Source organism: Acanthopagrus latus, chromosome 7 (assembly GCF_904848185.1).
Source record: "Acanthopagrus latus isolate v.2019 chromosome 7, fAcaLat1.1, whole genome shotgun sequence".
NCBI classification, from domain to species: domain Eukaryota; kingdom Metazoa; phylum Chordata; class Actinopteri; order Spariformes; family Sparidae; genus Acanthopagrus; species Acanthopagrus latus.
Window position 1 is genome coordinate 9,669,091 of NC_051045.1, and position 15,486 is coordinate 9,684,576.

The following is a 15,486-nucleotide window of genomic DNA, read 5'->3' on the forward strand; positions in this document are numbered from 1 at the left end:
GCTGTACTGAAGAAAAACTGTGAGTAGTGATTCAGACCATAAAGTTGCTGGGAAACTTTTACTAGGGCTAATAAATCAAGGTAAAAGGAGAGTCATTCTCTCATAAGCTCACATACAGTATCTGGCTTCTTCTTGAAACCAGTGGAGCATTCTGTTCCTGTTTGCCATTAGAAAGAATGCAGGTTAGCTTCACTTTTCAGACCTGGCAGCTCTAATCATACTTGATTCAGTCAAAGATATCAATCTATTCAGAGTCATCATTGCTTTTTACCATCCACTGGCTTCATGAGTTGTATCATAAACTTGTAGAAAGCTGAAAAATGAACTTGAAATAGCTTTTGAAGGATACTGCACTAAATGTCAGAAAACCAAAAGAGACAACAAACAATATGTTTAACAGGAGTCTGGCTCACATGTAATGTGCAACACTCTTGCGTAACAGATGCTAATTTGATCTCTCCCAAAGTTGCGAGGGAGAGCTGTCGGAAGTCTTATATCTGTGGTAGAGGACATGCTGTGTCATCTTCCTCTTCCTCTAAGCACTGTTTGAGTGACTGGTAGTGGGTGTGTCTGCACAGTGGTATTGACAGATCTGGCCCTGTCACTTGTCTTTGTGTCAGAAAGCCTGTGGGAGACAGGAAGCCAGGCATCAAGAGTGGACAGAAAGCGGACATTTGACCACACCTAGAGCCTCTGGGCTGGACACTTTGACTTCTCAGAACAGGCTTAGCTCCCGACTCAACCACAAAACCACTTTTGTTTTGTTTTATGAAAGTGTGCTATCGACTTTCAGGAAAGGAAAAAACCAAAACCAAGTCAGACCAAAGTCAGAACAAAGACAAACAAAAGATATTCAAGTAAAAATATACAATATATTTGTTGTATAAACTTGTACAGAATGTCTTGGACATTTAGCTTTACATATACTATACATAAGGGTCAAAATAGGGTGACATTCGCATCCTTCATGATTTTGAGAAAATGTCCCCTAACACAACCACATTTTATGTACATCTTTACAAACATACCAGACAAAACAGCCCTTGGATGCAATTTAAGAGGCCATGACGAGATACAGATGCCGTGTATAAAAATCCCTGAAAAATGTCTCTCTGTGAGGTAAGAACACATTTGTCAAACTCGTTTCCTTTCATTCCCTCTCATTCATCGAACTCACTCATTTGTTCTGAGACGAGACTGGCAATAGAGAACAGCTAATTATACATCATGTTTCCCTTAACATTATTGTGCCACAGAAGGAGTAGCTGCAGACCGAAGACTGTCAGAGTAAAAAATATGGTGAACACATCCATTCCTTTATACACTGGATTACTTGCACATATGCTTCTTTTCAATCGTGGCAAAAACCAGTCCTATGAGCTATACCTCGACCTGGCAACTGACACATAGTTCAATTTCATGTGAAAGTATTGTCAAGGCTTCAACCACAGAACATAAACACATGCAAAATAATGCAGCTATAAGCAACAGAATGTACAGGGGCGTTTCTGAAGAATAACATTTTTGCTCACGTAAGGGGCCACATGATCTTAAAGAAAAACACTTACCATCATGGTGCTGACCAGACATTAGTGAATGTATTAGCAGTTAAAGCATGAGGGAAAAAAAACGTTCTGTTGTCACTCCATTCTGCTGTGAGAGAGCTGCCAACAGTCATCAGAGGAAAGACTGGACAATAATTCGAGGCCGGATCACTTTAGTAGCTTATTTCCCTCAGCTAGAGTACCACCAAACATTGCAGATTGGTCCCCAGACAACATTCTGATTGGCCAAAGACTCCTTTTAGACCATCAAGGCAATTCATGACTGATACAAAGCAATGCATAAACATCCACTTTACAGCTGGTGAATAACAAATAACAGTCGAACAACAATCGTAGATTTAATAGAAAAGTTATGAAATGTCCTGCTGTTATGGCTGTACATGACTACTGATTAACGCCATGTATGGTGGATAGCTAGATTCATCCTCATGTTAGGTGTTAAGGCATCGAGACAGAATTGAATGGAATCTACACACGGGTACAGTTCCTTTAACAGATCAATGTAGTTCCTTTTGGTGCAGAAATATTGTAACTGACTTACTGCTTGTGTCAGCTACTTGGGCATCTGACAAGCTCAGAAAACCCCAGAAGACGCCACAGGAGTCAATAAAAAGGCTGTCCAGTCAATCTTCATGTTGACTCCAGCGTGTCCAGCTGGAAGACGTTGTGATTGGTTGGCGTCGTGAAGAAGAGCTGCTCCTTGCTGGTGGAACGGTTATCACAGGGACTGCGCAGTGCCAGTGTCCTCTCAAAGTCCAAGAGCTGACCCATGAAGTTGAAGTTTGGGGAAATGTTGGACTTCTTCCTCTTGACGAAGTCATACGCGTCGTTGAGGGAGAGGTTCAGTTTTTGCATCAGGTAGGCCACAGTGACGGTGACTGAGCGACTGATGCCGGCCAGGCAGTGGACCAGGATGCCGCACTGCTTCGACCGTGCCTCGTCTGTGAGAGGAAGGGAAAAGTACAGTCAGCAAGAATAATCAGAGGAATACTCAAGTGCAGGAAACATTCCTTTGCAGTTTTCAGATTATTCAACATATTATATTTTACTCAGTCCAGACGCCAGGATACAAAGTTGGCAGTTTCTGCAAACCACAGATGAAGAAGAACTATAACTTCTGTTAAAAGTTAATTAGCAGTGTTGATAAGTCAGTGTTGTGACATGGAACCTATCAGATAGTGTCTGAGGCGGGACACTGAGTAACACCACAGAGTAGTGACGATAGACAGAAGGAAGTGGCTGCATCAGAGTCAAAGTAGCACATTTTGTCATGAATATATCAGCTGTCACACACACACAAAAAAATTCAGATGACCGCAAAAATGCTCAATAACAGATCCGATAATTAGCCTATCCCCAGAAAACATACTTCAGCTGTTTTCAGGTTATACAATCATTATCAGCATATCGTCGTTGATTGTTTTTTTCCTGTACTGCTGTGTTATGGTCTTTTTTTGTAGCTGTCAGTGTTGTTCTGGCTCTTGACAGAAGTAACGCTGGATGTAAACAGCATAGTAACAACCCCATAACTACAGATATTACCAAACAACCAGCAACTAAACACCACTGAGCAAAACCCAGCCATACCATGACCCAGCCATCAAACACCACCCCAGAGGGTGGAAACAACATTTCCTTCCTCATTCTACCTCTAAACCCATTTGAAACTAGCTCATGACACACCACCTTGAAAAAACCAAAAAAAACAAGTCAGAGGCTGTGGTTTCAGGTGCAGTCATGGTGAGAACAGACGAATCAAAAGTAAAATTGAAACATGCTGTAGTGCCAGAGGACAAATATGTTTATTTTCAACATCAGTGTGCTGCTACTTTGCATTGAACAAATGATGTGCTCTAGTAGTAGACACACTGATAACAGTCTACACAAGCGGTTGGGTTGGGAACGTCCATCTCGTCGCAAGATACTATAAAACACCCACAAACATGTCTACACACCAGCATGCTAAATAATCGCTGTCAATAAATTATTCAAAAGTACGTACTATTAAACATAATCAGCAAACAATGGTTAATCAATACTTTGGTTTAAGTCCTATATACTCAAACTTGTCAAACGTGTACTCAAACATGGGGTTACTATACTTACTATGCCCCTCATGGCAAAACAAACAACTAAACACATACACACTGTCAACACGTTTATTTATCTGTTAAGTGTGAGTGTGACCATGTGTTTAACAAAACCTACTCACCTATAAATGAAATGGCCTCTGGGAAGAACTGTGACAGGTTCTGACTCCAGTGGTCCGAAATGGGAATCTGTTTGTACCTGAAGTGGCCGTCGTGCTCAAACATGTTAGGGAGATTGGGTGTGACGTTCAGGATGTACTTGATGTTGTACTGGCTCAGCACGTCTAGGTTAGCGGAGTCTTTGGCACAGCCCAGGAAAAGGTAGGGTATGATCTGGACAGGGAACGCGGGCTGGTTGTTGGGGATCGGGCTCTCCTCAGACTCTGTAGCACTGCTCGGCTCCCGATCAGATTCACCATCAGAACAATCGGAGCTGATGCGGAGATTTCCGAAACCCAGGACGGACAGCGGAGGAGAGGAGCTGGGACAGGAGCTGTCAATGAGGGTCTCGCAGTGTTCTGGGTACTCTGTGTGAAACTTTACAAATCCACCTGGAAGAGGGCCAAAAAAAAGTCGAATCAATAAAGTTGAATCATATTATTATTAATCATTAATAATATTTTAATACTTTAATCATATTTTCAACGTCAGAATGAATTGGTCTTTGGAGCAGACCTGTAAAGAAGTAGCCCTCCCCTCCCTCTAAGAAAAAAAAAAAAAAAAAAAAAAAGCCATTCATGAAATGCATGCCTGTTCCTGCTGGAGCAAAACATGGCGCAGCCATTTTGGAATTTTAATTGAGAATCTCAGTGACACACAACACACAAACTTTTGAGCAGCTCACAAACCGCACAACCCACAACACAGGGTGAACCTTAGCGCCGAAGACAACAACAAGCGAGATGAACATTACAAAGTCGTGTTCTTAAAATTTCAAAAGTCGGTTTTGGGAAAGTTTAAAACATCTTCCTTGAAGAATTTCTAGCCGTCTATACAGTTAATAACGATGCTAGGTGTAGCACCGCTGCGCTAAATACTAGCTTATTTGCTATTAAGAACATTTTAGCGATCGACTTGTAACGTTAAGGCGACGCCAGTTTGACGGTTTGTAACGTTACAAACTCCAGCCGCGGACATGTTACTGCCAACTGACACCATCTACGTGTTACGGTCGTGTCTGACCTGAAAATATTCAGCTAGCAGCTTACCTTCCAGGTAAAACGCCTTACAGCCGTCCTCCCATAGTTTTTGAAGAAGTAGACCCAAAACCGACGCCGGGGCTCCACAGTCCTGCCAGCCCGCCGTGCACTCATCGTACAGGACGACCGTGTCCGTCTTGCACCGTCTTATGAACTTCTCCTTGTCCTCATGGTTGGGGATGATAGTCCGGATAGGTATGTTGCCCTTTTTGAACCTCCGGAGCATGAGCCCCGGTATGGCCAGGTTTATGGCGGTCTCTATGTGGGATGACTCGTACAGCTCATGTGGACGGCAGTCCAGCAGGAGCAGAGAAGTGCCCCCGGACTCTAACTCGAGTTGCAGCCATTCCACGCTTTTACTCGGCGTCACATTAGACATATCGGACTCAATATCATACTACACGCAAAGCACGAACACTTACTACATGGTCCACAGGGGCGACGATGTATTACATTTCAGCCGGAGAGGAGCGTTAGATGATGCCCCGCCAGTGCATGGCGCTTCTGCTGCTCGAGCGAAGAGATTTCCCCTTTTTCCTCCTCTCTGTTTCCATCAGTGAGTCAGTTGAGTCCCGACCGGCCCCACAGCTAATGGAGACCCGCTTTCACTTTACATGTACGACACGTTAAGTTAAAAAACAAAAACAAAACGAAGCCAGTTGTTCTGCTCTTCTACTTCAGCTATTCCATCCACATCGTGCCAGGGTCCTCCATGCACATTCTCGCTTTACCATTCCGATGCATGGGAGGGTTTTCTTTCTTTCTTTTCTTTTTTTTTGAGTTGACAGTAGTGCAACTCAAGAGGGAGGAGTTTATTTCTTATGATTTAAAGTCATAGCGGAGGAATCACAAAGTTTGCCACCAGGAGGTCTCAGTGGAATCACTTTCTTTTTTTTTTTTTTTCAGTTTTATCAGTCTTTTTTTATGGTATTATAGCAAGTTTATACTGACTTTTGAAGGAGGTTCTTATTGTGATCAGTCACTAAATTTTTCTTAAGGGACAAATCAGACTTCTAAAAAGACCTTGTGATGACTTGTATCACTTTTTTTTGTATTACTTATTATTTATCAGTATTACCACAAGGTGCTTCAAGGTGTGTCTCGGATAAGTATGACGCCAATCTTGCATAGTGCATAGCTGCAAGTTGCATAGCGTTACAGTTAAAGGGTGGGACCGCTTGACTAGTGTGACAAATTAGTTGGGATTGTGTTATTACAAATAATGTGCTTTTATTGTTGCATTGTCACAACCACATTTTCCTTCTCGCATGCAGCATTTCTTTTCTAAAGTGCACTCACAACACAGAAATCACTCCATACACTGCATTTTAATTGGCTCCATTTACTATCATTATGTAGCTATTATAAGTCATTTCAGGCCTCCAGAGTATTTTTTTTTTTTTCACACCGATTGCACTGGTGCACTGGCACATGGTTTAGGTGCACCCACCTGATGACACATTTGAACTTATTTTCTTTAGACATTATGCAGATGATTGTGGAAATACATGCTATTCTCCATTTAAGTGACACGCGACAAGAACTCTCCATCATCTCAATTGTTTCAAAAAATGAACCACTCAATCTCAGGCGCACTGATGCCACCAATTAAAAATATTTAGTTCAGAGTTTAGGGTGCATGTGCGACCCAGGTTAGTTATATTGCAACAGCTAGGGGCTTATTACACAAGATACATGTGTAATGTGTTATCTGCAGTGAAATCACATCTTCCATCCTCCACACAAACAAAAACAAATGGCCTGAATCCATTCGTTTTGTTTCTCGGGCAGCAAACTCCACTGCCCTTCACATGATCTGCAGATTACATTGAATTAGTGGGGCATTTTTCTGCAGAAGCCTGTTGTTATCTGTCATCATTCTTTTATTTATTAGTAGATCGGACACTCCCTTGACACTGCTCTCTTCCTCAATCTCATTTTATTTTGGTGGAGTGTATCGAGAGAGCTTTTCTTTCCCTCCCAAGATAACAAGGTGACCGCAAGAGGGAAACGTGTTGCTGTGTGTATCTGTCCTTTCTTAGAATGCAACTGCAGCATCCCCACAGTTCACCCTCTGATGTGTCTAATAATGCAAGTACATGGTGAATGTGTAGGAATGGGAGAGGATGGGAGGGAGGGAGAGATGCGTGCAGTGGGAATTCAGCCGTGTAGCTCATCTGTCTGCGCACGTGAGTGGGGGTTGGGGGGGGGGACGCAGATGTGCAGAGCATCAGGATTAACACAGAATGAGGAATGGAGCTAAACCTGCACACTCACACACAAACACACAAATGCTCTCAACCATACAGTGATCATCCGACACACAACAAACAGGCACCATGTCATCGCCACACTACACCACGGCAGAGATCATTTCAGCACCTGCCTCCAACAGGCAGCCACCACATAATGTCAAGAGTTTAAACGCACACACGCACACACACACACACACACACACACACACACACGCGCGCACACAAACACACACACACACACACACACACTGCCTTTTGGCCCTCATGCCCACATGATTTTTGCTGTTCCAGTTGAGCTCTCCTCCAGGAAGTGAGGAGGTGGAGGGCCAGCCCCGGACTTTCAGAGATAAAGAAATAAAGAATCGAGCACCCTGCACCCATAAAAGACAGTGATGGATGAGGGAAATATTGTGTGACAGTGAGATCAAACAAAAGACAACAGAGTATTTCCTTGGATTTTCTACAGTTTATTCATTAACTGAAGCCAGAGTTGGTTCATGGTGAAGGACGACCTCGCTTATTGAACAAATCCAGGAATAACAAACAATCATATCTGACACGACACTAACAAGATTATTGAATTTAAACATTAAAAAAACGGGCCTTTTCCGAGCAGGCTGATAGTGGTGGTCACCTGACTGCTCCACTTCCACCAACACTTTGGTTACATAACACGCTCCGAACGTGAGCTCATGTTAATTCTCTCAGAGGAAAGAGAGGAAACCTCTGTTTAACTTTGATCTCTGTTTTACAGCATCCCCGGTTTTGCATGTCAAGTGCTGCTTTGAGGTCTTTTTCACGCACATACAATGGGCACAACAACACACTCCTGTCACGTGGAGATGTGCAGTCGGATGCACTCAGAGATGAGGCAGATGGGAGGAGGGATTCTTCTCCATTGATGTTTCTCTGCGATGTGTGTAAAGGGCTTTTTTTTATTGAGCTTATCTTATCTACACATGATGATCACAGGCGACAGGATAGAAAACGTATAAAGCCAATAACAATGTTAATAATATTATATAAAGTAACCAGGTTGCCACAGTAATGGCGGACAAATCTGACAATCCGTTTAAGAATGCTCTATAATCTTACTCTGACACATGCTGCGAGGGGCGCTGGAGTGTATCTGCAGCATTTTATTACAACCAATATGATCCCCCCCATGTTATCTAGATGGGAAACACAATATCCTGTTCTCCATTGATACCATCTAGTGGCACATCATGAAAGCTGCTGCACCAGCTATGAGTCATCTGCAAAAAGGAGGGGGAGGAGGAGTCCTGACGTCCTCGCAGCTGCAAACAGGAGACCCAGCATGCCTCCGTGTGGTGAAAAACAAGAACGCCACGAGGAGCATTTCATGAATGAATGACCAGGCAACCACAAATCTGCCCTTAAGCTGATTAAACACGAGCACCACAACATGATACATCTCTGCCTTTTTGGCAAAATGCCATGTTTTCCGCTGGAAGAAGAAAAGGATAGAATATATGTAATAAACATGTGATGTTGATATGATAAAAGCAACTTATCACAATCGAGACTTTTGTCTTAATCACATGTAGCCTGTGCCAACACTTCTCCATCTCCTTGTAACATACTTCTGAGGGATTTATCTACTTTATAGAGGGAAGCAACGTCCCATTCCTTCACATGTTCTGGCTGCTATGACATATTTTCTTTGACAGAAAAGTGATGAAATACATTACATAAACTGTTTACTTACATGCACAGCAAATGTCCGGGGTATCATTATATCCTAAAAGATAAAAATAGAGAGCCGAGAAAACATCTTCATGATTAAAGATGCTGCATGTTCACTGGCTCGGAGTGGGTGGGTGATATTCCATCCCATGTGCCCATTTATTTACTTCATAAATATTTTAGCATAAAAAAGTCAAATAGATTATTATGAATAGATCGTTACGTAACATATTTTGCACAAACTGATTTGAAAAGGGAATATTTACAGCCTTAAAACATGGTCACACTAATATGCATATTCAGACGCGTTGCAGCTATGGCTTAAGAGACTTAAGCTTGAACAAGGGTTTAATTACTGATAATAATGATCTTGTATATTTCTTTTAGTTGTTCATCTTTTGTTGACATTTTTGATAAAGTCCACGTCTACTTTAATAACGCTCCAGGAAATGTTTTATGGACTACACAACTTTTGAGTTGATGATGATTTAACTTTCAATTTTTGGTGAACTTCTCCTTTAATTTTGACCTTTGGATGCTCTTGAACCTGGTGCCATGTAAAAAAATTTTTAAAAAGCCTCAACCATATGATACATTGTAATGCCGGTACTGAACCCAACTTGCTGATGTAAACTATGCATGTGACAAGCAAATGTACAAATATGTGTTTGTGTAAATGTATGTTCAGCTCACAGCCTCAGGTGATAAGTGGCTGTATCACACTTGAGGCAAATAATGAAACATTTCTGCTGCGTTGGTTCACCACTTCATTTATTTCAACACTTTACCCACACATTCACTGGTGACATACAACATTGTATATATAATGTGTATTATAATCACAATGATACATTAAATATTTAAATATAATAAATAGCTTTTGAAATAGGAGGATTTAGTGTCTTTATGTGAGATCAGGCTACTGCTGATATGTGACTGAGGCCTGTGAAGTAGGATTTCTCCCTCTCGCTCATCAGCTCAAAGTGAAGAGGCTGCTGGCAGAAGTCACACTCGGCTGAGGAGTGCTGCCTCAGCTCCAAACCCGCCTCCTTCCACGTCTTCACCAGCCGGTCTGTGGAGAGAGCGAACAGCTGAGGATACGACCGTCTTTGCCATTGACTATGGATATCAGATATGTCTAAAAGTGTTAAGTAAACAGTGTCAAATGAATCCAAACAGGGCTGTAGTGTGCAATCTATGTCTCTATCCAATGCGGCAACAAGACAGAGAGTTGAGTTCACCAATCAAATCCATTGTTTTATATACTCAAGACTGCTCAACCCAACAGGACATATTGTGTTTGGATTATTTGTCGGAAAGAAGTCAATTTTCAGATATTTTTGCCTCAGCAACAGAACTCATACCGGACGTACCGACAAAGTAGAACATCATCTGGGGCGTGTGGTGTGGTGTGGGGGCGATACGCAGCAGCTCCTCTCCTTTAGCCACCGTGGGGTAGTTGATTGCCTGGACGTAGATTTTGTAGCGAGACATCATGATGTCACAGATCTCACTGTTCTTCTCTGCATCTGCCACCTGCGAAACAGATTTGTCACGTGTTGGATTAACATTTTAAACCACCGCTGCGATATATTTAGGTTTAGTGGTGAAAACTACATCTTTTGGTCACTACGGCAAAAACCAAATGAACAGCTAGTTGCAGTGGCAGGAGGCCTTGTGGTTAGAGGCCGTACTGTAAAGGAATCCCTGCATCAGCACCAGTTAAATGGATGAATTATTCATTTCCTTACCCGCACAGGGATAATGTGGCTTGGGCAGTGAACCACAGGCAGGCCCGAGTCCATCAGCATCTGTCGGAGCAGCTTGACGCTCCTCTGATGTTTCCTCCGGAGCACCCGGCCTTCCTCACTTTTCAGGACCTTGATGGACTCCTTCGCCCCTGCCAGCAGCATGGGGGGCAGCGAAGTGGTGAAGATGAAGCCTGCAGCGTAGGAGCGCACTGTGTCCACCAGGGCGCTGGTGCTGGCGATGTAGCCGCCCACACAGCCAAATGCCTTGCCTGGAAACGAAAACCCATAACAAGTCAGAGAGGCACATATGTAGCTGGTGAGGGTGTTGTGAGAGGTTTCCCCTCATTAGTGAGAGCTGTGCTTACCAAGGGTCCCAGAGATGATGTCCATCTTGTGCATGACTCTGTCTCTGTCTCCGATGCCTCCTCCTCTGGGCCCATACAAGCCCACGGCGTGGACTTCATCCACAAATGTAATGGCACCAAACTTGTGGGCAATATCACACATCTCTTCCAGTGGGCACACAGCTCCTGTGGAGAGAGCAGCGGTCATTAGTGTGAGGAAATTCAGGAGACTGGGATGACTTACATTAATGCATGTATTGGTGCTCGATGGAGGAAAAGCGGCGTAAGCATTACAAGTGAGTGTAGCGCTCGACCAGACCAAGACCGACTAGGTGTCTAAAGAAGGTTGCTCTTCACTCATCTGTCGTGTGTGAAAGTTTTATTGGGCATTACAATCTAAACAAGACACTGTGTTTACTTAAAGTATCCTAGGTCACGTGGTGTGACTATCAAGTCACATGTTATACACTGCAACAGGAAAATGTCTGTCTGCCTGTCAGAGTGGTTGCCCTGGAGACAAAGCTGGTGTTATTGACACAGAGGTGAATTAGCTCCAAGGAGACATCTTCCCTTCAGGCTAACGAAGGAAAGATCCTTCATGATGAGACTGTTTTTGATTACTGACTATAGCATACATACCTTTTTCATCTGTTTATATTAAAATACTATATCGGTCTTGTTAATATTACTCTCATTATTCAAAAATTGGGGTAATACTTAATATTGAGTACAATAAATGGTTTATTCACCTTATTTCTTATAATCATTGTTCTCACCTTAAATACAAAACTTAAGCATAGTTAGCAAAGTTAATTTAAAGCTCTAAAAAAGCAAAACTGCACAGTGGGGCTTTAACAATTTATGAAATACACACACAGTACATCAGGAATAAATAATTGATCGGTTCCCAGTTAAATGAGACTGACAGGTTCTTGAAAGCCCGTGTACTTACCATCCATTGAATGCACTGTTTCAAAGGCAACAATCTTTGGAGTGGAAGGGTTTGACTTCTCCAGCAGCTCTTGAAGGTGGCTGACGTCATTGTGGCGGAAGATAAACTTCTTGACCCCACTGTTTCTAATACCTTGGATCATTGAAGCGTGATTACCAGCGTCAGAGTAGATTTCACAGCCTGGAGGGGTACACAAATGAAACAAATGTTTTTTTCTGATTTTAGTCAATAAGAATGCATCACAATTTTGGAACAAAGCAAGGAACCTGTGGATCACATGCCATAATGTTTAGAGCAATGTAATGTACCTGGTAGCATCTTTGCCAGAGTAAACAGTGTGGAGTCGTTGGCCACGAAGCAGGAGGTGAACAGCAGTGCAGCATCCTTATCGTGCAGGTCAGCCAGCTCATATTCAAGTTCAACATGGAATTTGCTCGTCCCTGAAATGTTCCGCGTTCCTCCAGCGCCAGCACCGTGCTTTCGTAAGGTATCCCTTAGATCAAAAATAGTAAAAAACTTAAATTAAACTGAATCTGAAAATTATCACTGATCTCTTTCTGTGTCCGTCTCTACGACACTAATCAGGTTTAAGGGTGACTGCTGATGAGTGAGCCTACTCACGCGATAGCCTGGGTGACTTTAGGGTGACGGCTCATGCCGAGGTAGTCGTTGCTGCACCACACAGACACGTCTCTTTTGGAGTGGAAGGACTCTGAGTAGTCGTCTGCCATGGGGAATGTACGGGCACGTCGGTTCACGGTCTTAAAAACCCTGTATGTGTGATCTGTCTTCTTGCTTTCAATCTTCTTTTCAAAGAACCTGTCGTACTGGAAGGTGACAGCTGACGGGGGAAAAAAAAACGGATGCAGGGATTAATTAATAATAAAAAAAAAAACTATCACATATATCTTTTTGAGAATGGTTATTGTTACTTACAGCCAGAGAGGTGATCCTTGAGCAGGTGAGACACTTTGGAAGATTCAGGTTTAAAAAGCTTTTTCGGTGCTTTCTTGTTCACCTTCTCTGCCTCAATAAGATCCGTGACTGATAAATCTGCTCCTGCTTTGCCTGGTAATAGAGGATGCACACTATTAAGACTGAACGCAAAACATTCAATGTGTATGCCCCAAACAATAGTAACCTTTCACAATTCACGCAACTGTTTTACTGCGAGGGTTTCCAATTACAGGCGAGGCTGTGCATCTGCTCACCTGTGTGGACAGAGCGCATCTCCTGGACGTCCTCCTGCAGCTCCATGCTGGCCTCTCTTACTACCCTGTTGTTGTTCTGCACCATCTCCGCAGCCAGGAAGGGGCATTTGGTGCCTACAGCCTGGCCAGCAGGTGGTGTTGCGTGGCCTGGAGGCAACCTGACCACATGCTTCTGATCTACAGAACACAGGAGTACTATCTAAATTTAAATGGTGTGAAAAAAAAAATTTTTGTTTCAAGAAGATTGATGACAACTGACCGTCATTTGGGGGCCTGTCTTTGAACGCAGAGGCTGAAGAGGACAGAGCTCTGGCCGGAGCCCTGGAGGCCAGGTCCATCATCACGGGGCATCTTTGGGCATAGCTGAGGAGCGATGACTTCCCAGCCAGCTGCAGGCAGACGCTGGGCACGACAGTCAGGAAAGGGCACCGACGAATCACTGCGTCCATATGAGACACTCCTGACCTAAATGAGAAGGAGAAAGACAAAAGATTGGGCACATCAAAAAATGTGTCAAAGTAGTTTTCCAGTCAACTTTCAACAAGATAGAGACAGATTGACGGATCCCATAAAAATGACACACAGCCATATCTTCACCTGAACACATCCCAGTCCACCTTCATGTAACAGACGAAAAAAGTCTTGCGAAACATGACTGATACCACACTAATCTACGACCAGCTAGACCAGAGAGGATGTTATGTGAAAAGCCCACGGGACTATTTTCATTGCGCTCTACTCTGGAGTCAGCTGTCCTTGACAAGTGGAAAAGGGGGAAGGCCTCTCAAGGACCTGTCTGGCTGCTACTACTACTGCACAGCCCATAGACTGACCATCAAACATTACACAACAGGGGCTGGGTCATTGCTACAGATTAGACACCAAGTCAGACATGATGCTATTATATATGTTGTCAACACCTGGTGAACTCTCTGGAAATTGATGTCTTTTAGGCAACTGACCTTGACTCCAAACACATTATTCAAAAGGTGTGTACAAAATAAGTTTCTTTAACCAGGCACTGTTTTTTTTTCACTTGTTTACATGTTAAAAGGACACATTTCATTAAGTATCATCACATCATGAACAACAAGACAAATCAAAGCAAGCCAATTAAGCTAAAAACAGAAAAACAGACATAAACCACGCAAAACGAAAAAAAAAAAAGCTCTCCAGAGGTATTTTAGTAAAGATTATTCCACAGCGACAGCTAGATTATAAAGATATTAAAGTAAATGTACACAAGAACATATTAAGGAACATAATACACCCTTTAGTAGCTCATCTTCCAGCAGCGGCCCGTGACACTGAAGCACATGTCATGTAAACTATCCCCGCTGTGCTCACTCCAACAGTTGTATCATGAACCCACCTGGTTTATCCTTCAAGAATCAAACGGTGCTCCGCGTCCTGCTCCTCTGGAGACAATCCTTCTTGCAAATTAAAGAAACTTCAGCTGACATTTGATAACTGCAGTGACGTAGCGGGAGTATGTTGCACAAGCCTGGAGCCACGCCCACCGACTGTGTCATAACGCGACCAAAGATCGTCTATTATAAACAGGAAGCATCTTACTTCTTGTTTTCTAAACATGTTTAGAGGTGGTTTATGTAAAAGAACAGACATCTTTGTCTGATTGAATTAATCTCTTTAGCTATGATGGAAAGTAACTAACTACATTTACTCAAGTACTTAATTACAATTTTGATCCTGAGTTGTCTGCCACCTTATATTTCCTCTTCACCACACTTTGGAGGCAAATATTGTATTTTTTCACTTACTACATGTATTTGATAACTTTAGTTACCAGTTACTGTACTGATCTCATGCTGCAGCTGAGACAAAATTTACCTATTTGATCTGAAATCACTTCAGAAATGCTGAATATCTAATCAAGTAAGTAATCTAATAAAGTAATAAAACATACATGTTTATATGTGAACAACTTACTTTAACTTCTATTTTTGATACTCAAGTGCATTTACTGCACAAGGTAACTTTTCAGACTCAAGTACATTAATATCAGTTACTTCAAGACTTTTGTCAAAGTATTGTTAGTGTCGAACATTCCTTTTTACAAAATAATTCAACATGACATCTTTACTTTTCCTTAATTAGCTATGATTTTTACAACACTGCCATTTAAAGTTAAAATGACATTGTAAGTAACTCAATACTGACAATGTTCTTACATTAATGGAAAGTACTTCCACACTTAATTAAGAATTAATACAATTTCGATGTACTTAACATGACTGTTACCACTTGGGCAAGTATTTGTTGTTTCTCTACTACATTTATTTCCCAGTTAGCCACTTCTAATAGCATGATTTTATCTCAAAGAATGAGGCCATGACCAGTTCATGAATTTACTGGAGATTGAGCCACCCAACTGTTCATAAAGCAGTAAAA

At 42.4% G+C, this 15,486-nt stretch overlaps 2 protein-coding genes across 2 annotated transcripts; both read right to left on the reverse strand.

The window, feature by feature from the left end:
* Nucleotides 1-852: 852 nt before the first annotated feature.
* LOC119023427 (dual specificity protein phosphatase 7-like) lies at nt 853-5,633 on the reverse strand. The gene is made up of 3 exons (XM_037105347.1): nt 4,864-5,633; nt 3,778-4,206; nt 853-2,506 (listed from the first exon to the last, which is right to left on the reverse strand). Exons 1-3 carry the CDS (start codon nt 5,231-5,233, stop codon nt 2,196-2,198), a joined length of 1,110 nt encoding a protein of 369 aa, XP_036961242.1. The 5' UTR covers nt 5,234-5,633; the 3' UTR covers nt 853-2,195.
* Nucleotides 5,634-9,566: 3,933 nt separating this feature from the next.
* LOC119022092 (5-aminolevulinate synthase, nonspecific, mitochondrial-like) lies at nt 9,567-14,603 on the reverse strand. Its single transcript, XM_037102624.1, has 11 exons — nt 14,447-14,603; nt 13,334-13,539; nt 13,075-13,251; nt 12,800-12,931; nt 12,485-12,704; nt 12,172-12,356; nt 11,864-12,043; nt 10,933-11,097; nt 10,568-10,836; nt 10,190-10,352; nt 9,567-9,888 (listed from the first exon to the last, which is right to left on the reverse strand). Exons 2-11 carry the CDS (start codon nt 13,521-13,523, stop codon nt 9,731-9,733), a joined length of 1,839 nt encoding a protein of 612 aa, XP_036958519.1. The 5' UTR covers nt 13,524-13,539; nt 14,447-14,603; the 3' UTR covers nt 9,567-9,730.
* Between the last annotated feature and the right edge of the window lie 883 nt (nt 14,604-15,486).